This window comes from Stegodyphus dumicola, chromosome 1 (genome assembly GCF_044657685.1).
Source record: "Stegodyphus dumicola isolate Sdum_Otavi_A_Nest chromosome 1, ASM4465768v1".
In the NCBI taxonomy this organism is placed as follows: Eukaryota; Metazoa; Arthropoda; class Arachnida; order Araneae; family Eresidae; genus Stegodyphus; species Stegodyphus dumicola.
This window is the reverse complement of record NC_140768.1, coordinates 146,217,464-146,245,201: the sequence shown is the minus strand read 5'-3', so window position 1 is coordinate 146,245,201 and position 27,738 is coordinate 146,217,464. Positions and strand designations below refer to the sequence as shown.

Below are 27,738 nucleotides of genomic sequence, written 5' to 3'. Positions count from 1 at the left end.
ATTGGAATCTTTATATTAACTTGGTTACAACCCCTGGAACTCTACACGGAGCTACGACACTAACCGCAACAGACAGAGCCCAACTAACTTTCAAAACTAGCTAACCGTGCCCACATCAGGCCTCTCTTTTGTTCTGATCAGCAGGTCTCTCTCTACGTAAGGAGCAGCGGTGACAACAGCCAGTCTTTTGTTATAAATTATTCTGATTATGATTTTACTTCTCATTTTAAACTATGACGCTTGACACAAAATCTACCTGCTATTTACTAAACCTCTAGATTGAGCAAGTAATGACACATAAAAAAAATCAACATGAAACTAACTATTAGTAAAATGTGAATAAAATGTTACTTATGTTCTTTCAAATATACTGAACTATTGTAAGTCTAGAATATTTAATGCTGTTTGATAAATTTCATAAAGTATATTTTATGCTCAAACTAATTAATAATTATGTTAATTAAGTTATGTTTAATTATAATGCATCCCACTTACGGATCTATATTGTTTTTTGCGTGGTATTACAAAAGTGAAGTTCAGGCACAGATAATATTTTAAGTGAATTTATTAATTTGCTATTTGCTCATAGGTCCTTAATTTTTTTCAGTAATGGTCCTTAAAAGTCCTTAAAAGTACTTAATTTCCATGTGCAGAAATGTGTACGAACCCTGTTAATACTATCAAAGATTATTTTAAAGAGAAAAACATTTCTCTTGTGAATATTATGTCTCTTGCCACTAATGGAGTTCCTGCAGCCGTGGGTCGTCATCATGAGTTCATCGCCCTTTTGAACAAAGAGGTACCAGCTATTTTTTTAACTGTTCACTGTGTGATTCATAGACAGCATTTAGTTGCAAAAAACCTCAGTGACCGTTTGCATCAGTAATTACAATATGTTATGTCTGCTATGAACAAAATTTGCAGTAATGATCTCAACAATTGATTATTCTTGCAGTTTTGTAAGGACAGCGATGAAGAATTCAATTGCTTGCTTCTACACACCGAGGTTTGCTAGCTCTTCAAAAGGCATCTGCCACAATAGGTTCTTGCTGGAATCTTTTCGACTCTGTAGTTGAGTTCCTCAACGTGAAAGAAGATGTAGCTCTGAAAGACAGATCTGTACAGTTTAAGATTAATGTTGCTGACATGACTGATTTATTTACAGAATTCAATGGAATTAATTTGCAGCTGCAAGGCAAAGAGCTCAGTTTGATCACAACAAAATCTGTTATTTCTGCCTTCCTAAAAAAACTCATTTTATGTAAGCAGAATTTGGGTTGCAGTGAGTTCAGCCAGTTTCTATTTTTGTTGGATTTGCATAAGAGCAGTGAAAACCCCTTCAATAAAACATAAGTTTACTGTCATCACCTTGAGTCTTTGCACAAGGGCTTTTCTGCATTTTGAGAATATTTTATTCTTTGGTAGTCCCTGAATGTGTCGTGAACCCTTTTATGAATATTGAGACAGCAGAGGTTCACATTCAGGAAGAATTGGTTGAATTGTCAACAAATGAAACTTTAAAAGCCAGCTTCCAGAATGGTGATCGTCTCACAGAATTTGGGCTTCAAAGTAGCGTCAGTCGCCTCTACCAAGGTTTGTGGATTATTGTCAAGAAATTTTTAATTGCTTTCCCTTCCTCCCTTGTTGAGGGAGGACTCAATGTCGTGACCAATCTAATCACACACACACACCAAAAAAAAAAAAAAAAAAAAAAAAAGAGAAATCAACTGACATTTGCCTTCATCTTTCTAAAAATATTGAATCAAACATCTAGAAATTAGCTCTGAACCATCGAGAACAAGCATCCCACTGATCATACTTGTTTCATTAATATTAGTATGTCTAATCATAAATATGACTTGAAAGTCAGCTTCAATCAGAAAGTAGGGATAAAAATCCATAGAACATGTCATAACATATTTGTGCAATTTATCTCATGCTGCCATCTGCAAATTATAATAAGAATGCAAAAAGGATTAAAGTAGCTACTGATATTAGACAGTATTGAAATAAAATTCTAATTGTGAAACACCAGTTGCATAGCATATAATTAAAACTTCTCAAAAATTGATGGTGGAAATTTTTCTTAAAATTATGCTTGTCCTGGACCTAAAGATCCCTACGGAACATCCATTGTTAAGTAATGAAAGATACAGTAGTTGATTAAAATTTGTAGAACAGTACCTTTGGCTGATGTTTTCATATATAAGTAGTAGGCAAATAAAAACAGTACAAAGTCCGAAATTCAGACCTCCAACAACACCCCCTTTCCCGAAAGAAAAGCAGGTATGCTTTAAAAGTAATTTTCCTTCTGACTAACTGATATTCCTGATATCACTTTCAAATGCCTGTTGGCTAGGGAGTTATACAGTGGCCAGTGACAATACATCAATTGAACTGTATTAAAATTAGCAGTAAAAAATCCTTCAGCTTTTGAATGGTTATAGGAGAGGGGAGAGCTTTTTCTGTTTGACCTAAACAATAAGTAAAGCCCCAAGACATATTTATATGAAATGGAATGTTGCAGATATTTTTCTTTTGTTGGCATAACAGCGGGCAAGAGATAAAGAATTAGATTTCTCTGAACTTGAGTTCAGTTAACGTAGCAAATCTGCTTTTCCTTAACTATCTGATTTGAAGCAGCCTATTATTTTGTTCCATTTGTTATTAATCATATGAGAATTAGAGTTTTTGTAAATGATAATGTCTGCTTTATTCTTTCATCAAAACTATGCAGCCACCAATCAGTGAATGGGCTTTGGAAATTTGTGTGTACTGAAATGCAGATATAAAGTGACATTTTAAAAACTGATACAGGAAGTAAGACCATCCAAAAATTTTAGAATATTTTAATATAAAATATGATGTGTGGCGCATTGCTAGATTATGAAAAGACATGTCTATGAATTCTTTTAGAAATACTAGATGATACAAAGCTAGCTACTAAATTTTTTATGACAATGGAAGCAGCAAATCTGAAAATTTTCGCATATCGCAAGTGAAAAGTGAATTTCCAGTTAATCTAAGAGAAGAAGTGCTAAATAAAGATGATGTAACTGAAGGTCTTACATTGCTATGACAATGCCTGATTTATCAAATATTAAATGGAATAGTGAATATCTGTAGTATGATTTTAAAATTTCATCACTTCGACTTTAATTTGCATTTTAATTTCATGTAATGGTGATACAAAAAAAAAATCTTTATCTAAAATATCCGTTTCTTAAAGAAATATTAATGAAGAATACTATTAATTTTGTAATTTCTATATGTTATATTACTATATTTAAACTGATGATCTGAAATCTGGAATTGCCATAGTTCCATTGATTTCGGATCTCAATCTTTGTACCATATAGCACAAATGTTAAATTTATTGCTGACAAATATGCTTATTGCCCTCGTAATAATATTTCTCTTTCAGTGGGTGTTGTTTACACCACATTGTGGATGTTGAATGAACTTTTCTTGCTCAACTTTGTCCTAATTTTGTTTACAGTTTGCTGCTTATTCGATTGTGTTTCTGTCAAAATTTTCTGTGCCATGGAGGATCTTTCTGTGTGCAAGGATTGTTTCACATTAACTAGCAATACTTTGATAATATTGCAAGTAAAATTCAATGAAACTGGTGTCCGAAGCATTTTTATTTATTCTAATTTTTTTATGTTGAAGTTCTTCATTTGTGTATCGTGTATTATTTTTGAAAGGCATTCTTAAAATAAAGCTTAATTTTGACTTGTAGCAGGAAGGGAAGCTGAAAAATAATTAGTCATGTTCTTTCTGCTCCCCACACTTCAAGATGATTCATGCCAATTTTTTTGCATATTTTCAAATGATGGCTTCACTGTATTCTGATGACAAAAATAGTGCTGTCTGTCAGAGTCCCTAAAATAAATTTTTTTTAGGGTTCACATTATTCTAATGCAATCTAATCTCCAAATTGTATTTAAAATCGAAGCTTCAGTGTGTAAAAAAAGTTAAAAGAATCAGAAAGATGTCATAAAGATAGTGACGTTAGACTGCAAACATTCTGAATTTTATATCATGGTTTGAAAAAATACTCGGAGACTAGCAGCAATTGTAAAGCATTGAATAACTAACTATCAAAGAAGAAAACTTACTGCGTTATTTTAAATTTAGGTGTTCTCTTATATTTTCTGAGAGTTATAAAAACTAATGACAAGTTGTAAAAATGATGAGTAATAATTATATTGTTAAAAGCTTAATTTAAACAGTTTGGTCTATACAGGTAAATTTGTACTTAAATACAATTTATTTGTGTTTGTAGGCTTTGGATGGATTCATAATAGTTTTTTCATGTAATGGTCAAATCCTCTATACATCAGAAAGTACAGCTTCGCTTCTGGGATATTTACCGGTAAGTACATCTGTTTGTATGAAAAAAATATCCTGAAAATAAATCAGCAGTATTTTCATCTGTGGTAATATTTATTACAGTTAATGTTACAGTCAATTCTCAATTAACAAGGAGCAGATTTTATTGGCCTGTCTAAAAGTTATGTTTGTTTATTACAAAATGATGTGAAAAGTCTATGGAAAATAAAAATGGGGGGAATGTATGAGATAGCAGGAGTTATTGAAGTTAGCCAAAAAAAAATGTTCTGACTTTCTTATTTAAGTTTAAACTCAGTATTGTTAAATTCTGGGGTAAATGTATTAATAAATAAATTTATTTAGACATTTTAAATTAGTTTTTGTTTTGAAATTGTCAGTATTACCAGAAAAGGAAGTTGTTCCAAATAAAATTTAAATGTCTGTTTGCTTCATAGATTACACCAAGAAATTATTTCATAGACTACGAATATTCATTATTTCTCCAATGTTATGTTTTTTAATTTCTCGGCAGATTTTATGAATATGTGTGATTCTTCACAGCCAAGTATCTTGATTAAATCTTTTTGTTTGTCATTTTTCATTTCTTTTATTAGCTGCGTATTCAGCATAATTTGAATTATGACATTGTGTAAGTCTTCCATAGTTTTATCATTTTCAGTCCATTCAGTAATCTTCACTTTTTTTGTTTCGAAAGCATTACTTACGGATTCTTTGAAGAAAGACTTTCAACTATTTTCAGTTACTAAAAATAGTCAGTCATCAGGTATCAGTGTTTTCACACTTTTTTTTTTTTTTTTTTTTTTTTTTTTTTTGATAGAATTTTAATTTGGGATTTTACAATTTCTGTTTAGTATTGTGTAATGAATGCTGTGTTGTTTATATGTTTCCAACCAAGAACTGCCATTAAAATTGCATCTTCTTTATTGAGTCGAACACTGTATCAGAATACGGTGAATTCTGTTTGTATTTACATTATATATTGTATTATGTATTTACATGTATATATTTATATTTATATATATATATGCATTCATAAACATTAAAATTTAGCATAAATCCTTGCCATTAACTTTGATGGAAGGTATGACACACAGTAAATTGCTTTCTTTTCTCAGGAACTGGTTGTTTGCGTGTTATTTGTATTTCATATTCATTATTTGTTTATACTGAATGGAAAGATTATTAAACTCATATATAAAGGATGAGTCATTCTAATGTTATATGAAATTTGGATATTCTGTGTCAATAATTTTTTTTTAAAAAAATTGAGCATTATCTTGCCAAATCACTTGATATGACCCTCATAAAAATTATTCTATTCTTTTGCAACCAAAATGCAATTAAATTTGATCCATTTTATGCTATTTTATCTCCACCACTGCAGTAAATTTATTTTCTGCATAATCTTCCAACTAAGGAATTTGAGTTTCTTTTATTTGTAAAATCATTTGTTTTAAGTTTTTTTGGTACTATTCCGTTATGAGGACCGTAAAAAAATTGCAGCAAAAATGTATGCTCAAAAGTGCCAAATCTAGCAAATGGGCCCATTTAACAGCACTCCAAATGTAGCGTAGGCGTTGATTTCAGATTGTGTAAGTTTATATAGTTCTATATTTCTTAAGACGCCATTGAAATACTAGTTTAATTTTTAAATCCTTTTTTGATATTCTATGAATTTAACAATTTGGGAATTGCCCATGACGAAAAGTCGACAATAGAATTTTGGGTAAAGTGCAGAATCACCCACTGCTTGACGCGTTTTTAAGAATTGCATATACTCGGTATCCATGTACACATCGACCTATTTTCACTTTTAAAAAAAATTCCAGAATTGCACAAAATGGCACTGCGCACACCCTTGACTTTATCTATGTACACATCGACCTATTTTCACTTAAAAAGTAAAAGAAAATTGACAAAAATCCAGTTGTTTTTACTCTTGTAAAAAGCGGCAAATAAAAGTGGGCGATTCTGCACTTTACCGAGAATTTTTTCATATAAAAGGCATCTTCATTATAGAAAATTATGTTTGAACATCCAACAAGATTAAATTATGCTTTAGCGATAACTCGGTCGCGAAATAGCTATGCAGGCATCCATTCAGTTATGTTTAGCAATTTTTATATAAATTATAATAATGATCTGAAATAGTTATTTACTTTTATGCCTTCCACTCAGTCATGTTTAGCCTTTTTTATATAAATTATAATAATAAAAAAGTATTATATGAAATTAACTTTTCATCTAAATTAAAACATCAGTCTTAGATAGTTATTTTCTATTGTACTTCCTTTTTTGCGTTAAGGTTGCTGCAATTATTTTTGGCAGCACTGGCATCGACAATAGTTTGGCGATTTTTTTACACCCCTCAAAACCGAATAGTACTTTTTTTTTAATTACTGCAGTGCTTATGATTATTTGTCTTTGTATGTTGTATTTTCTCACAGATATTAGACAGTTATTTATAAATTTAAGAAGTCAAAATTAAATTTTGCAATGGAAGGTAGGTGACAAATGTTTGTATTATGGAGAAGAAAGGAAAAAGATTGGGTGAAAACTAATCATTATACCTTGCTTACTATTTTGAAACTAAATGGTGAATGTTATAATGATACTTATGTAGTACAGGGGAACATCATTAAAATATTTGTCTTTAGATGCCTAAGGTATTAATTTTAAAAACATATCACTTAGATTAAATATGTAGAATAAACAATTTGTGCGAAATTCTTCTGTGGATTTCATCTGCAATATTATGCATTAAGTTATATTGTGTTATCTGGAACGTTTTGTAGTTTTTCAAAATGCAGCACGTTATCTTTTGTTTTTCTTCTGCTGATAAAGAGTGACTGTGGTTGAGAAAGATGTGTAATTATGGCCTTTTCTGCTAACTTTGGATAATTCTGGTATATGTCGTGACATATTTTTTTTAGTGCAGTGCTAACAATGGAGAAATCAAAAGTTCATTTTCATCATATTCTGTTTTGCTTCTAAAAGGAAAAAATACCAGTCAGACTACTTGTAAAGTTTTTGTTGTCTGTGGAAAAATGCGTTTCTGGTGACACAGTTTGAAGGTTACTCGAAAAGTTTATAAACAGAAATTTCATCTTGACAGATGATGCCCACACTGGATGACCATCCTGTATAAACAAGGATCTATCAAAGGAAGCTATCTGTTATTCCTTTCAGGAACTATCAGACAGATCTATTCCAAAAACATTCTGAAAATACATGATCATTTGAAGAAGAATGGGTATGTAAGCCACTACAGTAGAGCAGAATGTACTTGCTCGAATTTTGGCATGTGATTCATTGTTGAAAAGAAACAAAGAAGTACCTTTTCTGAAATGTCTCATTAATTGAGATGAGAAGTGCGTACTTTACAGTAATTGTCAAGAAAAAGGTCATGGAATAAGCCAAAAGAGTGTCCTTTAATAACATTGAGAGAAAACTATATCCCCAAAAAAGTAAGGCGTAAAAATTACAAAAAGTAACTTTTTGTATAGTCCTCTAGTTCCTGTAGTTCAGGGAAAGTTTGAACTCATTATTAAAAAAATAAATAAAAGCAAAACGTTCAATTGTGTGTGGTGGGATTATGAAGAATAGTACATTATGAATTGTAGCCACCAGATCAGAAGTAAATTTGGGAAAATACCTTTTACAAAAAGCAGTTCCAAAAGCAGAAATTGAAGCAAAATGACCAATCATTGAGGTTTCTTCCATTAATGAGTGGTTCCACAGTTTGATGAATGTCAGACATACCCTATTTGAGAAAAGGATGGAATGTTTTGTGTCATCTCCAATATTCATAAGCTTCCTCAGATTTAGTCTTTTCAGATCACTTCAGATTTCTATGAAATGTTTGAAGGTAACTTTCGTGGGGACTCTCAAAGAGCACCTTGATAACTTCACAAATAAATGTAATCACTTTTTTAAAAGGAATTTTCCAGCTGGCAGAGACATAGCAAAAAGTCAAAGAACAAAATAGTGCTTGTGTTTTTCATTGAAATTTTATGTTTTTGTAATACTTTATATGTATTGCCGTAAAAAAGAAAACCCAGAACTTTCTGGATTATTCAATATAAAGTGCTGTTTAAAAATTGTTGAAATAAAATATTAAGTAAACACATGTTAAATTTTATTATAAAATAATACACATAATTTATTACGTAAAAATTTATTTGAAAAATATCAAATAAATTAATTTAAAGTGTTCCTTCATTTTCCCTAGAGGTATCGTATTCCAGACAGTAGCACATGATGTGCCTAAGTGGCATTACTTCAATGAGCCAGACACATCATTCTTTGTGTGATATTCACAGCAAGAAATTCATCAATAAGTCGCAGAATGTATGTGGGACAATAATGGCATTCCTAGCCTATTGCACTAGATATGATGTATTTTTTTGTTGTTTTATTGCAAAATATGACCTATTTATTTCATTTTCCTTCTTTTATTTTTAATTCCTTTTTTAATGAGAAATAAAAGTATAGTTGTCTGGGAAACAAAAACTTGCCTTTTCCCTTCTAATATTGTGATTGTAGGCATTGGATCTGAGGCAAGTGTTATCTTTATTGTGTGTGTGAATTATATAAGAAGTAATATTTCCCTTTACTTCTGAAGAAAATTTTGGGCTGCAAAATATATCAGAATGAAATAAGGGTTAAGAAGTCGTGTTGCAAGGAATACTGAAACAATCAGATAATTATGAAATTGTAATATATAGCAAAGATTCATGAGCTTTGTGTTTGAATCAAATGGTAAAGCCATTTTCATAGTTCAGAAACAGTTAAATGTTCCTGAATTTATTATAAAGTATGTCTTTTATGATTCCTTTCATAGAACTTAGGATTAAATTCAGAGATTAGATTTTACATATTATGCAGCTGTGTTATAATCGAATATGCTTTATCAAAGCAAAAGTATTTTCTAAAATCTTTCAATTTCATCAGAAGAAATAAGAAAAATTTTATATTTATATTAATTAATAAAAGTATTTTAGTCTAAAGAAAATAAATAGTTAACATTTTAAAACTATGAACTTGTGTTCTGTAAATTAGACTTAGTTACAAAGTGATTAGGTGGATTCCCCTATATGTCATAAGTACCACTTTTGTTAAAGCAATAGCATGGCTTTATATAATCACCGCATGCAATAAATATTTTCATAACCTAAAGTTTTTAATTGTTTAATTGTTTTGTATTTTCAGAGCCGCATCTATTCATCAGTATTTGATATTATTCACGAAGTGGATAAGTCTTCATTATACAAGTTGATCAGCAGTGCTCCAAACTCTTCTAATAATTCTTTATCCAGAGGTATCATGTAGAACAATTTAATTTACAATTAAATTAATTTAACTTTTTACATTATAATTACTGATAAATTAGGAACCAGATTTAGTAATTAAATAAAATCAGTTATAAAGTAAGTTTTTATCCCATGGATAACATTAATTTTGAAAATGTCAAAGTAAATTAATTTTAGAACATAATAAAATTAACAAAAATTTATTAGAGATTCATTTTCCTCTCAGTTTTTAGAAACATGGATAAATTTTGTACTTAATTTCTTTTAATTTGGACGTGTCAATGATGGGCGCAATTACTGAAAAACTTCAAATTTTTCAGGTTGCTGCTCTCCATTCATTAAAGAAAATTATTTAATAAAATATTTTATTTAATTACTAAATTTGCCTTGTAATATATTATTTAATGGAGCTGATTTAACCAGTTTTAATGAAAGTTTAAATGTTCATTTTTCTTTATTACTTCAAAAATAAGTATAGTATAGGCACAGTGTCCACAGAAGTCTGTATATGACCTTTATGTTTGCAACTCCTAGTTGTATATGTACACTTCCATTTACAAGAATATTTTTAGCAATGCAAATTTTAGCATTTTTAAAATTTAAAAATCAATTTTTAAAAATTACAAAAAGTAACTTAAGTTATATTGTGTTATCTGGAAAGTTTTGTAGTTTTTCAAAATGTATAGTCCTCTAGTTCCTATAGTGCAGGGAAAGTTTGAACTCATTATTAAAAAAAATAAATAAAAGCAAAACGTTCAATTCCTTTTGAAAAAAAACTTACCATACTATTTAATTTGAGAATTTAGAGCCATCTGTTTTGATTCACCATGGGAATCAGTTAAAAAATAAATAAGAATACTTCAAAGTTTATTGTTATTTTCTCTTAAATATCATTTTAATATTACTTTGTGATTTGTTAATATGTAAATTCCTTAAATTTATAATTTTATAACATTCTGTGTCCCTAACAAGCTTTTATGGGTGTCATTTCTATTTCTTCAAATGCTAGAAATACATTATTGATAATCTCGTGCAAGTGAATAATCATATTAGTTTTTTGTGTCTCAGTCTGTAAGCCTGTCGCTATCTTCTAAAACACAAAAATTATCAAGCACTGTTGAAACATCTGTTTAAAATATATATATGTATGCAAATAATTTAGGATGCGGAGAATGAAGCCGTGAATAATTTTAATCATGTTTAACAGTTATAAATATTGCTGGTGTAATTATGTAATGGAAGAATAAAACTTACAGGAAACTTAAGATTACTTATTACTGTATACGATAATTATTAGGAAACACATTCTGATTCACATAACATCATAGCCACAATGTGCACTTGCAGTTTTAGAAACTTAGTTCATTTTCTGACAGTCCGTGATTCAGAGAAGGAAGCTGCACATTTTAGTTTGTGGCAAGCAAGCGAGAAAAGAGCAACCATTCAGAAGAAGGTTGGGAGAGTGTCTGAAGGTTTTAATTTCAATTGAAATCTTATTCAGTTATTGGCTAAAAGGTAACTGCATTACTATGCTACGTAAGACGGTATGAGGCAGATTAATTTGAAATGATGTAGTTTTGGTTGATACATTATAAATAGTTATTATTTTGGGGACAGAAAGGGGAAATACACAAATTAAAATGAAGAATAGAAGTGGCTTAGTACCATTTAAAATCAGAAGTTTGCTCTACATATTTTTATTTGGCATATACAGTACAAAGTCCAAAATCTGGACTCGTCAGGACTTCGGCGATTCCAGATTTGAGATTTTTCCAGATATTAGATCATCAGTTTAAATCTAGTAAGATGGCATGTAGAAATTATAAAATTAAAAATATGAAATCGTAATTTATGAAATAAGGAAGTATTTATGATCTAAAGAGTATCAAAATAAAAAAAGAAAGAAAGAAAAGCTTAATATTTATTTGTTTACCTTATTAAACTTTTCTTTTAATGTAAGTTATTTAAGATGCTTTTTTTTGTTCTAATACTTTCTCTTTAATTAAAAAAAAAAAAGAAAGAAAGAAAGAAACAGGGTTAGTACAGTCCTTAAAAGTTCTTAATTTTTTTTAAAAATGATTTTTGGTCCTTAATTTTGGCCAAAATGAATAAACGATCCTTAATTTTGCTCATTTGACATTTCTTATCATTTCTAATGATTGCCATTCTCAGTGCGAATTGCGATTTCTCATGAATATGGAATTAAAATTGCACGGCTCTTAACCAATCTGTTGCGGGATTTGTGATGCAAACGATAAAAAAAAAAAAAAAAAAAAAATTAGCTACCCAAACGAAAGTATCGGTGTCTGATTGGCTATTCACCCAATCTTTCGAAACAGGTGTTATCCATAAATTTAGGCAGATTGTGACGAAAGCGTGAAGCCGGAAGTTGTTTAAGAGGCAAAAGTGATGATGAAGGTGCTCGAGAAAAAAAAAGGGGGGTATTCTGAAAATAGTTGCCAGAATTAGAGCAGTCCCAACCTGGAAGACCACAACCCTTCCGACGCCAATAGGAACAAGATGCCTGGAAAGTGCATTTTCAATAAACTGTGGCCTCATCAAGCTGATTACAAAGACTGGATATTGATGGATGGCAATCCTTAAATGTGGTCTTTGTCTAAAACAAATTGAAATTTCTAGAATGGGAGAGTCAGCGCTGAAAATTCACATGAAAATTAAGTTTTGTTTTATCATTTCAATTTGTTTTTACACGGTTTTGCTTTTTAGCAAACGCGCCCATTTAACAGCTCGCCAAATCTAGCATACACGCTGCTTTCAAATTGCGTAAGTTTATATAGTTCTATATTTCTTAAGACGCCATTGAAATACTAGTTTAATTTTTAAATCCTTTTTTGATATTCTATGAATTTAACAATTTGGGAATTGCCCATGACGAAAAGTCGACAATAGAATTTTGGGTAAAGTGCAGAATCACCCACTGCTTGACGCGTTTTTAAGAATTGCATATACTCGGTATCCATGTACACATCGACCTATTTTCACTTTAAAAAAAAATCCCAGAATTGCACAAAATGGCACTGCGCACACCCTTGACTTTATCTATGTACACATCGACCTATTTTCACTTAAAAAGTAAAAGAAAATTGAGAAAAATCCAGTTGTTTTTACTCTTGTAAAAAGCGGCAAATAAAAGTGGGCGATTCTGCACTTTACCGAGAATTTTTTCATATAAAAGGCATCTTCATTATAGAAAATTATGTTTGAACATCCAACAAGATTAAATTATGCTTTAGCGATAACTCGGTCGCGAAATAGCTATGCAGGCATCCATTCAGTTATGTTTAGCGATTTTTATATAAATTATAATAATGATCTGAAATAGTTATTTACTCTTATGCTTCCACTCAGTCATGTTTAGCCTTTTTTATATAAATTATAATAATAAAAAAGTATTATATGAAATTAACTTTTCATCTAAATTAAAACATCAGTCTTAGATAGTTATTTTCTATTGTACTTCCTTTTTTGCATTAAGGTTGCTGCAATTATTTTTGGCAGCACTGGCATCGACAATAGTTTGGCAATTTTTTTACGGCCCTCAAAACCGAATAGTACTTTTTTTTTAATTACTGCAGTGCTTATGATTATGGCTATTCACCCAATCTTTCGAAACAGGTGTTATCCATAAATTTAGGCAGATTGTGACGAAAGCGTGAAGCTGGAAGTTCTTTAAGAGGCAAAAGTGATGATGAAGGTGCTCGAGAAAAAAAAAAGGGGGGTATTCTGAAAATAGTTGCCAAAATTAGAGCAGTCCCAACCTGGAAGACCACAACCCTTCCGACGCCAATAGGAACAAGATGCCTGGAAAGTGCATTTTCAATAAACTGTGGCCTCATCAAGCTGATTACAAAGACTGGATATTGATGGATGGCAATCCTTAAATGTAGTCTTTGTCTAAAACAAATTGAAATTTCTAGAATGGGAGAGTCAGCGCTGAAAATTCACATGAAAATTAAGTTTTGTTTTATCATTTCAATTTGTTTTTACACGGTTTTGCTTAGCTTAATTTCTGTGTTTATTTCAATTAAGCCATAAATTAATTTTTTATCACCTTCTACGGAGTTTATTCTCTTTTGCACATACTATATGTATGGGATATCGGAATTTTGAGTTTATTTCTGCAAATGGTCTGTTATCGATTTCGCCGGAAATCTGTTGGCTTCATTTCGATTTTAGGTCGCCAAGGGCAAATTCGGTAACGCTAGCCGAGAAAAAGTGAAGTTTGCAAATACGTTTTGAAGCTTCAATAGACAATTAAGTATTTGGTTTAATCCTATGCTGTTAATAGTAATGCATTATTTTTGCTAATGGCGATACAATTATTAGTTGAAAACAGCTAACTAATTAACTAATATTTTTAAAGATGAAAACAACTAATTGAAACTAATTTTCCTGAATTAACTAGATGCAAAATTAACTTTCATGAATTACTAAAGTTATTGGGTAGAAGTTTAACTGAAAATATACATTCGGTATATATATATAATACGGACAGTACAAAGTCCGAGGTCTGGACTCGTCGGGACTTCAGCGATCCCAGATTTGAGATTTTTCCGGATATTAGATCATTTTAAATCTACTAAGATGGCACGTAGAAATTATAAAATTGAAAATATGAAATCGTGATTTATGATTTAAAGGGTATCAAAATTTACAAAAGAAAAGAGCTTAATATTTATATGTTTACTTTGTTAAACATTTCTTTCAATGTGAATTGTTTGATTTGTTTTCTATGCTAATACTTTAGACTAATACTATAGACATATAATTTCTTGTTCAGTTATTAAGTTCCATTGTTCAAGTCCTGTAATTGCTGTGTCAAGAATTCCGAATAACTAGTCAATCAAAATTTTTTCTCGTTTAGTAACCTCTCTGTTACTTTTTTCACTATCAATAGCTGTATTTTCTGGATTTAGAACCATACTACAGATTTCGCCCTCCGTTGATTGATGATTGGGGCATTGTGATCGCAATGAAAAACTTCTGTTTAACTTCCCTAAATTCTGCCGCCTGGTGCGGCCATGCGAGCTCTGGTGCTGGTTCTGGCTTTATGTGAATAACAAATCAGTTATTCTTAATTCAAATAGCACTAAATATAATTGTTTGTCCTATGAGTATCATTAACAAAATCTATTTTTAGCATAAAGAAAGAAATTTCTGTTAAATCTCCCCTTGTCAACATTTTAGCGCATTAAACTTATATCTGTAATCGGATAATACTCTGTTATTTGGCGTCGCTGCATGAGTCATCACTCAAGTTGTCATCCGTTGATAAACATGTGGTGATGAAAGCAAAATACAATAAATAATGATTCGCGATTTCGGCATCAAGGATATAAAATATTAGTTGGTGTAAAATTAACAAATGTTTCGGTTTGAGATTATGCCAAGCTATGGAGTCATGTTACTAATCATGATACGCAGCTATGGAGTCAAGTTACTAATCACACAAATTTATGCTAAAATAATTATTTCTTCAATAATGAGATATTTTATTTAGCGCCAAACTGAGATTAAGAATCGGGATTTCCGGCATGTTTTTTTATGATGAGGAAAAAAATCTAATGCGCATGCGTAAAGCATACCCCTTCCCTCCAAAAAAGCCCTAAAAAATTGGTTGGTGGTGGCTTTGAGGTCCGGATTTTAGATCATTCCAGATATTAGATGTCCGGATTTCGGATATTTTCAGTATACATTTCTTATTATATATATATATGTATATATATATATATATATATATACATTATATACATATATATGCAATACTTAATTTTACTTATGCCTTGCATGTAATGCCCCTTTTAGGTGCAAAACATCTCTCCCTTCTCAACTGCAGAGTTTCTTCTAACAGTATCATGAATTTTGTCAAGTTAGAAGAACCATCTACTTCAGGAAAAGATGTAACTGCTAATTCAACATCAATAAGTGTAGAAAATAATAAAATCAATTCTTTTCAAATCTGAAGTTACAGATGCAGAAATATTGTGGGCTTTTAAGTGCATCAAAAGCCACTATTCTTTTAAATCGTGTGCGATGATATTGGGCCGTTATTCACTAAAATGTTCCCGGATAGTTCCATTGCAAAACAGTTTTCATGTGGTGAAAAGAAATGTGCTTATATCTGTTATTTTGGTCTTGGCCCTTATTTTAAAACTTTGTTACTAAAGCATTGTAAAAATGCTGAGTTTTTTACATTACTATTTGATGAGACTCTTAATCTGAAAAAATCAAAAGAAGCAACTAGATATTCATGTGAGGTACTGGCATTACGAAAATAAGGTCAGAACTCAGTACCTTACTTCTGCATGTATAGGGCATGCAACAAGTGAAATTATTTTATCCAAATATTATGAATGTGTTGAAAAACTAGACTTGTCATAACTCTTACAAATATCGATGGATGGTCCTGCAGTAAACTGGAAATTTTATAATTTATTGCAAGAGGACTTGACAAAGGAATATAACATTCAATGCTTGACATTAGGGACATGCGGTTTACACCTTCTTAACAGTGCTTTCAAGCATGGGATGTTATCCACTGGCTGGAACATTCCATCATTCTTATCCTCCTTATATTGGATTTTTAAAGATTCTCCTGCGAGACGTGAAGATTTTTTAAGTATATCTGGCTTAAAAAAGCTACCTGTGAAGTTCTGCTTTTACCGATGGTTGCAAAATGTCCCAGCAGTTGAAAGAGCCATTGAAATATGGGATGAATTGCTACTGTACATTAAAAAAGTTGAAATAGGGAAGTTTTAAAAAAATTAATCTAAATCCTTCTCAAATATTTTGGAGTTAACTAAAGATAAAACATTTCTTATAAAATTAAATTTTTTTCTCTCTCTGTCGAAAATATTATTGCCTTTCCTTGAATATTATCAAAGTGATAAACCACTTATTCCCTTTTTGCTGAAGATATCTTAAAACTTGTAAATGATTGCCTTCAGCACTTTAAAATTTTGAAACTAGAATATTCAAAAATAACTAAAGCGTAAAATCTTTATAAATTTAATTTTAATGATCCAAATTGTTATAATGATAAAAGTAAAGTTTATTTGATTTCATTGCTGAGCAGTTAATGAATGATAAATGCTGCAAGAAGGACATTTCACAAGCTGAAAGTTTTGCATTGAAACAAGAAGGTCAACAATGTGTCTTAACAATGGTACAACACTTAATGTCTAAATGTCCAATAAATTATTCTCTTATTGGAAATGCATCTTGTATAGACCCGCGATTGATGGTTAAAAGTCCAGAAAAAGCCCAGAACAAAATGAAAATACAGTCAAAAGTCGTTAATCCGGACTCGTCGGGACTTTGGCGATTCCGGATTATCGATTTTTCCGGATTATAGATCATCAGTTTAAATCTCGTAAGATGGCATGCAGAAATTCTAAAATTAAAAATATGAAACCGTAATTTATGAAGTAAAGAACAATTATGATCTAAAGGGTATCAAAATTTATAAAAAAAAAAGCTTAATATTTATTTGTTTACTTTATTAAACATTTCTTTCAATGTAAGTTGTTTAAGTTGCATCGTTTTATGTGATAATACTTTCTCTTTAATTCTATAAACAGACATAATTTCTTGTTCAGTTACAAAGTTCCGCTGTTCAAGTCCCGTGATTGCTGTGCCGAGAATACAGACTAACTTGTCAATCGAAATTTTTTCGTTTTCACTAACCTCTCTGTCACCTTCTTCATGTCTTTATCCATTTTTTGCAGCAATTCCACTTTTTGTTTGATGGGCATCGAAACATACCTTCGTTTTGTAGATCCTTTGGGAGCTCCAGCATCAGAAATTCTATTTGACATAATCGAAAGTTCAAGTTTACTTTTATAAAATTGCTCTTACAGTCTGCAAAAAATAATAAGCAGTATCCAATTCGAAGATTAAGGAACAACGCAATCATCAACATTAACTGAAATAGATAATTACATAATTTTAGCTTATACCATCCGTTATACATAAAACGCGCATGCGAAAACGTATTCTGCGTTGCGCACACGCATATGTGCAGTCATAAAGGTCTTACGCACACGCGTAAAAACCTATGCGCGTGAGTCAACGTGGCGCATGCGCAGAAAGTTTTTAACTTTGATGTCCGGATTATGGGTGTCCGAATTAACGACTTTTGACTGTAGTTCTAACGTTATTAATGCAGAATAAACGTGTTTTACAAGATGATTGTAATGAAATTCTGCTGCAGTTTGGAGAGTTTCTAGACAAAGTAGTTAAGACAAATTTACATGGATTTTCTACTTTTGATCCTCAAAATCTTTCTCTTGACTTATTTCTCAGTTCTTATTTTCATGATTTTCACTATTCAAAAGTATAGAAAATAGTGAAAATGATTCTTATCTTGTCACATGGACAGGCCTCTGTGGAAAGGGGCTTCTCTGTAAATGAAGCAATTGAAATTGAAAATTTAAGTGACTCATCATATATTTTTCAACACACAGTATTTGATTACATAAAATTTTCTGGAGGTGTTCTTAATATCGAAATTAATAAAGAAATGAGATCAGCAGCAGCTTCTGCAAGGTCTAAGTATATGCAGTATTTAGAAGAACAAAAATCTTTAACTAAATCTTAAAATTGAAAGAGGAAAAGAAATATTATTGAGGAAGAAATTGATTATATGAAGCAGAAGAAAAAATTTCTTCAAAGAGACATTAAAGATATTAATGAAGAAGTAGATGCTTTAGCAGATGAAGCTGAGACCAGCAGGAACATTGATTTGTTTATCAAAGCAAATGAACTTAGAAGAATAGTTAAAGGAAAGGAAATAGACATAAATAAATTAGATGTTAAAATAGCTGAAAAGATTTCAGATTTAAAAAAAGCACAAATGTTTTGTATCTTCTATTGTACAGTTTATTATTCTAGTATCTTTCAAAAAAACCAAGGAAATAAATTGTATGTTTACAAATCAGTTATTTTAATCTGCAAATATTCATACATTGTGATTATAATAGTAGTTAACTGTGTTTAAATAAATATCAAATAAGTTAAATAATAATCATTAAATCTCTAAAATAGTGACTGTTATTAGTGTACAATACACTTATACATGTTTTTCAAGAAATTATGTTCCTAATTTAATGTTATCTACTTCATAACTTGTAGGGAGTTAGTTTAATTTTCAAAATTGTTTTATGGTAAGTATTAAATTGAATTTAATAATAGTGCATAATACACACTTCTGTTAGTTTCTTAAAGTGAAATTACAAGCATGAAGTCGGTTGTATGGATAATTACTTTATTCTATTCCTTTTTTTGTTTGGTGATAGGTCCTTTATTTTCTCTTTGATGGTCCTTAAAAGTCCTTAAATGTCCTTAATTTTCATGTAAGGAAATGTGTACGAACCCTGAAGAAAGAAAGAAAAGCTTAATATTTATTTGTTTACCTTATTAAACATTTCTTTCAATGTAAGTTGTTAAAGATGCTTCGTTTTTTGCGCTAATACTTTCTCTTTAATTCTGTAGACATTAGTTACATTGTTGAAGTCCTGTAATTGGTGTCAAAAATTCCAACTAATTTGCAATTGAAATTTGTTCGTTTTCAGTAACTTCTCTATCACTTTCTTCACTATTGGTAGCAGTACTTTCTGGATCTAGAACCATACTACAGATTTCACCGTTCATTAATTGATTGATGATTGAGAAGCATTGTCATCACTATGAAGAACATCTTTTATATCATTTTCATTTATTACTGCTCCTCCACATTTCTTTACAAAATCCGTTAATTGGAAAATTTCACCTTTGTTTTACGATATCCGAAAAACCTTTAAAATTCGTGGCTATCATCATCAAAATTAGCTATCGTGCACTATACATATTTGGCTATGTATCATGAGCTTGGTGACTAACGACCAGTTGTTCTGTTAAATTTTATCTTGCTTCTGTCGCACACTGAGACAATTAAGCCTGAATTGTATTAGGTTAGTTACCTATTATACTTCTTGCACATGCTTAAGGCTTATCGGAGTTCTGTATAAACTGCCACATATACTTAAGCCTTATTAAGGACCGGCACAAGATATCTTACTGCCTGATGCAGTCTCTGTGAATCTTATATTCTGGGACCCGGTGCTGCCATACGAGCCCTGGCGCTGGTTCTGGGTTTATGTTAATAACAAATCAGTTATTCTTAATTCAAATAGCCCTAAATGCAATCTTTGGGTCTGTGGGTATCAACAAAATCTATTTTTAACATATGGAAAGAAATTTTTGTTAAATTTTTCCTCGTCAACATTATTTAGTGCATTTAACTTAAATCTGTAACCATCGCCAAGTGTAATGTCAACATAAAAAAAATTGTTTAGGCAGCACTACGTGGGTCATTACTCAAGTTGTCCTGTGTTGATAAACATGTGGTGATGAAAGGAAAGTATAATAAATAATGATTCGCTAGGTTGGTGTCAGATCAACGATGTATCTATGTTTCGGTTATGTGGAATGTTTCGTTTTGAGATGTATGCCAAGCTGATACGTAGCAATGGAGCCAAATTACTGATCCTACAAATTTATGCTAAAATGATTGTTTCTTCAATTAACAAGGTATTTTATTTAGTTTCAAAGTGAAATTAAGAATCAGGACTCTCCAGATGTTGTATTATATGTGGAGGGGGGGATTCAAATGTGCATGCTTAAAACCTACGAGAAAAACTTTGTTGGTAGTTTTGAGGTCCGGATTTTAGATTTTTCCAGATATTGAACGTCCAGATTTTGGACTTTGTAATGTATCTTACTTGTCAACTTGTGTGTGACCGTTGAGTATAATCTAGAGTTTTAATTCTTTTTCATTTTTTGCTCCTATAGGATTCAAACATTTTGTTTCATTTTTTAGACTTAGTATAAGTTCATGTTTTCATTGCATTTTAAGTTCATTATTTCATTTTTTAGAATGAGTATAGTTTTATTAAATACAACTATTGGGACTGGGTAAATTTTTTTGTAAATTTAAAAATTTCAAAATGTGAATATTTGCTTGATTTAAAACATTTGTTTAGAGTATGTGTCTGTGACCAATAGTTGCGAAAATAAAAGCAGTGTAAGGACTTTTGTGGGCATGATGTATGTATAATGTTGGTTTCCTTTTATATAATTGTAAGAGTTTATGAAAAGTCTGAAGTAATAGAGCATCTATAAGAAATTGTATACTTCCGCATACATGGGAAATACACTGTGTATTATTTTCCTGTGTAGTTATCTGTTTAAATCTTTTCCTTATTTTGCATTTTTTCATGATTAAAGGTTATATTTTCTTGGTTTGTATATTTTTGGCTTTGTATGGCCATGTAATATGAGATTTGAAAGAAGTGTTTTTGAATAAAATTCAAAATATAGCATGCAATTAAAACCAATTTATTTTAATATGAACATATTATAAACAATCTATACTGTAATTTTCAAATATGCAGCTCCTTTTAGAGCAGTTAGCAAGATCTAGACCTGGTTACTGATTGTACATTTCACAGTAATAACTGATTTATTTTAAACAAATAATTTTTTTTACAACTAATGTCATGTCTCTACTACCAGTATCACAATTTTATATCACTAAACAATCACTTTCTAAATTATTTTCATAGTCATCAAAAACAAATTCATTATTACAGTTCTTACATAACTTTTTTTCATTTACAGTTTTTGCCATAGTGACTAATCTATTCTTTTGATCTAACTGGTGTGAAAAAATTACTTGAATATTGAAGTTAATAAAACAGAGCTAGACTTATAAGTTATAACTTTTTTTTTTCATTATATTGTTGGTGTGCCTTTGAGGCAGACTTTGAATGTGACACCAAACTTTGTTAATGTGGCAGGAGTGCTTTGAATGCAAAGAATAAAAAAATTTTTAATACTTTTCTGTTAACAAGATGCCACCTAGCACCAAGCATAAATGTTGGTACTAAATCTAATTATATATAAAGCTTCATAAGAGGAATAACTTTTTTATATAATGAATGTAATATAATATTTAAAGCATACCATGCCAAGATTGTGTACATTTGAAACATTTTTGCATTTCTCTGATGTTTTTAATCTAAGGGGAAAAAAAAAAAAAAAAGATAAATGTACAAATTGAACATTGTACACTTAAACATTATGTGTATTATACAAAGCTGTTCATGACTTGACATAAATAAGCTATCCCATTTGACAACTGCTGCTTCATTAACGAAAAAGTACCGAAATTCTTATTATTTTCTAGTTGTGAGGATAATGCTAGTTCCAAGAAATTTTCTGCTAAAAATTAAGAGAAAATAGTTAATGCTCTATTTCTGTGCATACATCCAAAAATAAAGTTCTGCAAATCTTCAATAACATTCTGTATTATAAAACAAATTAATTGTTTTTTTTTTTTTTTTTTTTTTTTTTTTTTTTTTTTTTTTTTTTTTAAATTCTGTTACTGAACCGGTTATATTTAACAAATTACATAAATTTTATATGCATTTTTTCTAGATAGTCGTATTAAAAACAATACCTATCTTTAAAAAGTGCACAAAATTTAACTTTAGTGTGGCATTAACTTGAGATGAAAACACCTAGTGCATTCTGTAGAGAAGATCAGATATGGATCTTTCTTCATGAGCAGCAAATATTCTGCCATAACACTAAGTGAAAGGAACTTAGTTATCAAGGTGCTTCTTAAAATGTATTTTGAATCACATTAACTGTGGCCAGAATTAGTGCAAAATGCATATTTCTAATGTTGGGTATTTGGTTGTTATCAGGTTATATTTTTATTACATTTTTATGTATGAATAATAATTAAAATTTTATATGCAAGTATCAAATAATAATTGGTATGAAGAAATTATTACAAATTGCAATCTGAAAAACATCAAATTATAATTTACATCTCAGAATTTATTATTATAATTTTAAAAAGTATTAAAAGTAATAATTATGTGCTAGTTGCTTATCATGTAACATTAGAAGCATCTCTCATTAATTATAGCTATCTGCAGATGCTCATAAGTTATCAGTTGCCTTTACTTTAAATCATATCATTATTAAATACTTTATTAAAAATAAAATAAAGATTTATATTATTAAGAAGTATATTTATTGCTTTTAAATTATTCAGTTTCTCAATCAGTAACAGACTAGTTAAATTTTAAATATTGAAGATTGAAGATCTTGTAATTTTATGAATGGCAGTGCTTTGAGAATTTGCTAAGTATGAGGGTGTGTAGAAGATAAATCAAAGATCTTATAATCTGCACAATGTCAACATTGCCAAGGGCTGTCAGTGGATTCTTGTCATTGTTCTCATCAGTTTCTGAGATATGATCATAGCTATAGATTATTTGCTTAGTTACATATATTTTATTTTGCTAAGACATGTTTTGTGTATGTGTGTTAAGTGAAAACCATGAATCTTTTTTGACATGTCATAAAAGCACAACCCACAACTTTAAATTGAGCTTAATAATGTGTATAAAGTCCACAAGACTTACTTTTCCAATGAAGTTCATTTGGTTCAATAAGTAATTGTCAAAGGCTTACTATCTTGACACACAAAATTACTATAATTCAGTATAAGCAGGAACTTTTCACTGCTTATGAGTGATGACACGAGAGAGGCAGGTATAATATTCGAAACTCCATTGTTATTTGTGAGCAATGTATAATAAGTTTACAGGTGATATTAAAAGATGAAATAATATCTGAAATTTGAGAAATGCTACATTTTGAAAATTATACTGATAATGCAATATGTGTTGAATCATTAATTAGACTTCCTCCTTTTCTTTACATATTAGCTATAACATATATGATGTAGCTTACATGAAGTATATTTTTCCCCCCTCAGATTCATTCATATCTTTACTTCTTCATATGAAACGTGGACCAATTCATTCTCAGAGCAACAGCATTTCCTACGAGTTAGTTAATTTAGTAGGAACATTTTATCATTGGCCATCAACTTTTGAAGGTAAGAGAGAGTATATTAACTTTTCTCTTGTATTATTTTTGCAATGAGGATACTTACTACAGCAACAGTGTGTGCATAATTCTGATTTCGTGCTTCATATCCATAGTAGGATTTTAGACCAAATTTTTTTATTAGTTTCAGATCTGTTCTGTTTCCAGATCACAATAACACTTTTTTAACTGCCGTGTTTTAACCTGTTTTCAAATGTAATCTGTGATACAGTTCGATATCCATTTTAAAAAATGAATCCAATTTTTATGTTATTACTTGATATTTTGGATGTGTTGTGAAGTGAAATGTTCTTTTTTATGTTACTGTTGTAATGAAAGCAAATTCTTCCATAAAATTTTTAATATTATGATACATTCTGGTACTAATAATTTTATCTGAAATATCTTGGTGGCCATTTCGTTAACCATCACATATCTGCAGTAGCTATTATGACATACCTTTCCATATCACCATATATGCTTGAGTAAATTGAATCTGACAAAATATTTTATAACTTGAAGTTTATATTTTTGCAAGTGCTTCTGGATATCCTTTAATGCTCTTTGAAAATGCTAAGTTTTCTAAAATTAACTAGTCAATAGTTTAATGCTTTAAAATATTTACCGAATGTGCCAATTGAAATTACAAGGTGCAATAAAAAAATTCTGGATCTAGGTACAGAAAAAGAAACTTGCTCAATAAAAAATTGGCTTCGATCCCTTTTAAAACACGAGGCGCATTCAGTAGAAAATGGTATTTTTGGGGGGGGCTGCAGGCTGAAATATTTAATTCTTATGCTAAAATAATTAACATTATTACCACTTATCTTAACAGCATGCCCTTATAGTTCAGTGCACTTTCACCCGCACACAGAAGCTGCAGGAAGGTATCATAGGTATTGCACTTGGATATCACATTTGGGGAACCACATATAGGTATTGCAGGAAAAGAATTATTTTTTATGAGCATAGCTCGTGATTACCAAATCTCACTGTTGTGTCAGAATTCCATCGCAAAGAATCAATAGCCTGTGCCTGCCACCTGTGCTGTTTCTCAATGACCATTCACTGGGAAGAGAGTAGTTTGGTGATGTGCAGCCCTTGTATTCACAAAAATGTCCTCAGCAGTGCGAGTTGAAATGATTATATCCTGTTGGAGCAGTTTGATAGTACAGCATCTCCTTAACTGATGACACAGTGGTGGTGAGGACTTGCTGATGTGGTGGATCACTACAGTGGTGCGAGGACCATTGTCCTAGAATTTCATTATATGCAGCTGCTCATGAATAATATGGCTTTCTGATCCAATACTAATGCCCCATAGTGATGCCAGCACTTAAATCGTAACGGAAATGCACTAATTTTCCCATATCGTGATATCATGTCTCCACAGTTTCAGCATTGTTTTTCATAACCTGATATAAATGCTGCACATGGCCAAGGAGAATTCTCCATGCTAGTAACAACTATGTCCTTGTTACCATGTTGAAATTTTTACCAAATAATGAATCTCTATGGGTTTTGCACCTTTTTTAATAAAAAACTCGGAAGACTCCAGTGCTCTTCCTTGGGGCACTGTTGGGGTTTATGTAATCTTGATGCATTAAGATCATGTCATCTTAGAAAACTATTGCTTCATTTCATATGTCAAAGCTATCTATTGGTTGCTTAATCAATAGCTTATATATCCAGACGCACATAAATATCAATTGTTCTCACAAATTTTATTGCAACTTTGGTTTTATATTGAATGCCTTTTGTAATCACTTATGTCGATGGAGTGATCACTACTTCACAAGAATGCATGATGGAAATGCATTTAAATCTTGCAAGTTTTTATAAATAGCAAAAGAAATATATGCTATTTTCAAATGTCCCTTCTTTTAAAATATGTAGCTATAGTATGTTACTGTTTTAAAGTGTGTTACCCTTAATAACAGTTGATTTTTGAATTACATTACTGGCAGATTTGTATATATATGTATATCGAATACAAATACATTAATACAGTTTTGGATGAAGCTGTTATTGATTAAATTGGACAACTTATCCTTGCAAATATAGGTGACAAAAATTAATCTGTTCTTTTGGTTATTGATTGTTGAATGGGGACTGATTTGTTCCCTTGATAGGTCAATCTCCATTCAATGACAATAATTATTTTATGTTTTCTTTAAAATTTGTAGTCTTTTGCAGTTAATTTTGTTTTTTATTTAAAACATTTAGTTTTTTGCAATTATTTGATTTCTTACGCTTTTACCAAGTACCTTAGTTGATGCATGTTAGTATGTTCTAGCATATAATTTAAATATTTTCCCTCAAGAACATTAAAGTTGTTTTTTTTTTTTTTTTTTTTTTTTTTTTTTTTTTTTTTTGAGTTTTCTAGGAGTGCAGCTTCAGCACAATGTATTAGGCTTTTTAGTACTTTAAAATTGCCTTTTAATTGTTTTTTGAATATATAGAGAGATACATAGAAAGATATGTAAATAGTTAGATGAAATAATTTACATATCTTTCTATGTATCTCTCTATATATTCAAAAAACAATTTTTTAATTCTCTATATATTTTAAAAACAATTTGAAAACAATTTATTGTAATATGATGACTTGAAGTAAGCTGCAATGGATTGATGATGGTCCTCTGCATTATAACTTGGACAGACTTTACTGCATAGTTAGAAAGATGACACTCAAAGTAGAGACATATAGACAGATGTCGCCGAATTGAATAGGATTTTTATTGCTTGATATGAATTAATTATCAAAAACATATTTTACGCCGCACATCATTACGAACGCAATATGCATGCCACAATTTTATACAGAGTATCACATTTTAGATAATGACGGTAATTAGCAGCAGAACAAAGCAAAGGGTGTGAAGTAACGTCTTAACTGCAAGAGAGCTAAAGTGTCCAGTTATCCAGTATGGAGGCTCATCAAGAGAAGGTTTTTGTTTTAGATTAGAAAGGTTTCAGTTCTCGAAATTTTGAGTTCAGGTCCCAAATTAGCTACATCATCAATGTTGTGCAAGCCATGCAAGATGGACTGATCTAGAAATGATGCAATCCATCAAAGTTATTGTGATTTTTAGAACAGAGAAGGGGAATTAAGGGATTACTTTATTTACTAGTTTAAATTATAATTTTGATTTACATATTTTTTATCTTGCATATATATATATATATACTGAATTTCTTTGCTTAATGTTTTAGACCCTTCACTGTTTGATATTTTTAGGTTCCAATCCATCTGGCTTTGATTGTGATAGTAATAGCTGCAGTAGCATTTGTTCTCCGCTTCCCTCAACGACGGTAGAGTGGCGTTCTTGTTTTGTAGCAGTCGGCCGTCTCCAGACGCCTCACTTGCTGAAAGTTGTTAATCTGTCTGAGGAATCAAAAAATGAATTCAGTTCACGCCATAGCTTGGAATGGAAATTTCTGTTCTTAGACCACAGGTTTGTCAATGAGTTGACATTCTGTCATATTATTTAAAAGCTGAAATAGTTTTCCCCTGTACTTAACAGTTGAGCAGTTCTTATTTACTTAAATCACCAAACTGAAGCCCAAACTGGAATTTTGGCTTCAGTTTAATCTTCAGCTTGGTGAAATATATTTGAAGCCCTGCTGTTAAAAAATCAAAAATTTATCAAAAATTCATCAAAAGTTAAAATATAGTTGAAGCCCTGTAGTTTGAACTAATTGAAGCAGAAGCCTTTCATGTTATTATTATTTTGGTAACTTGTGGTCAGATTATTTTATTAAAAAAAAAAAAAGAGGAGATAAAAAGTTACGAAGTTTTATATTCCATATTTTTTTAACAATAATATGTTTTTAAATATATTTTGCATAAGACAAACTACAGAACTTACCTTTTTAACCTTGCTGTGATACAGAAATCAGAAAGACAGCAGAGATTTTGAAAAAAGTACCATGAGATGGACAAAGGAAAGCAAAATATGTGATGTTTAAAATTCAGGAAATTATTTTTTCAACATACCAAGATTCAAGATATTGAGGTTTGGCTGCTGTTGAAAGTCATTATCTAAATAGATTAAACCCATACAATACTGCTGTAAGAAAAATGAATAAATTTGTATTT

General features: G+C 30.5%; 1 protein-coding gene across 1 annotated transcript in view; it reads left to right on the top strand.

Annotated features, from left to right (window-relative positions):
• Positions 1 to 27,738, top strand: part of LOC118189377 (circadian locomoter output cycles protein kaput-like) — a 184,696-nt gene that overhangs the window by 108,301 nt on the left and 48,657 nt on the right. Inside the window, exons 7-10 of the mRNA XM_035359969.2 lie at positions 4,289 to 4,378; positions 9,568 to 9,676; positions 23,524 to 23,646; positions 26,878 to 27,094. Coding sequence (XP_035215860.1) covers positions 4,289 to 4,378; positions 9,568 to 9,676; positions 23,524 to 23,646; positions 26,878 to 27,094 — 539 coding nt within the window. The remainder of the gene's footprint in view (positions 1 to 4,288; positions 4,379 to 9,567; positions 9,677 to 23,523; positions 23,647 to 26,877; positions 27,095 to 27,738) is intronic.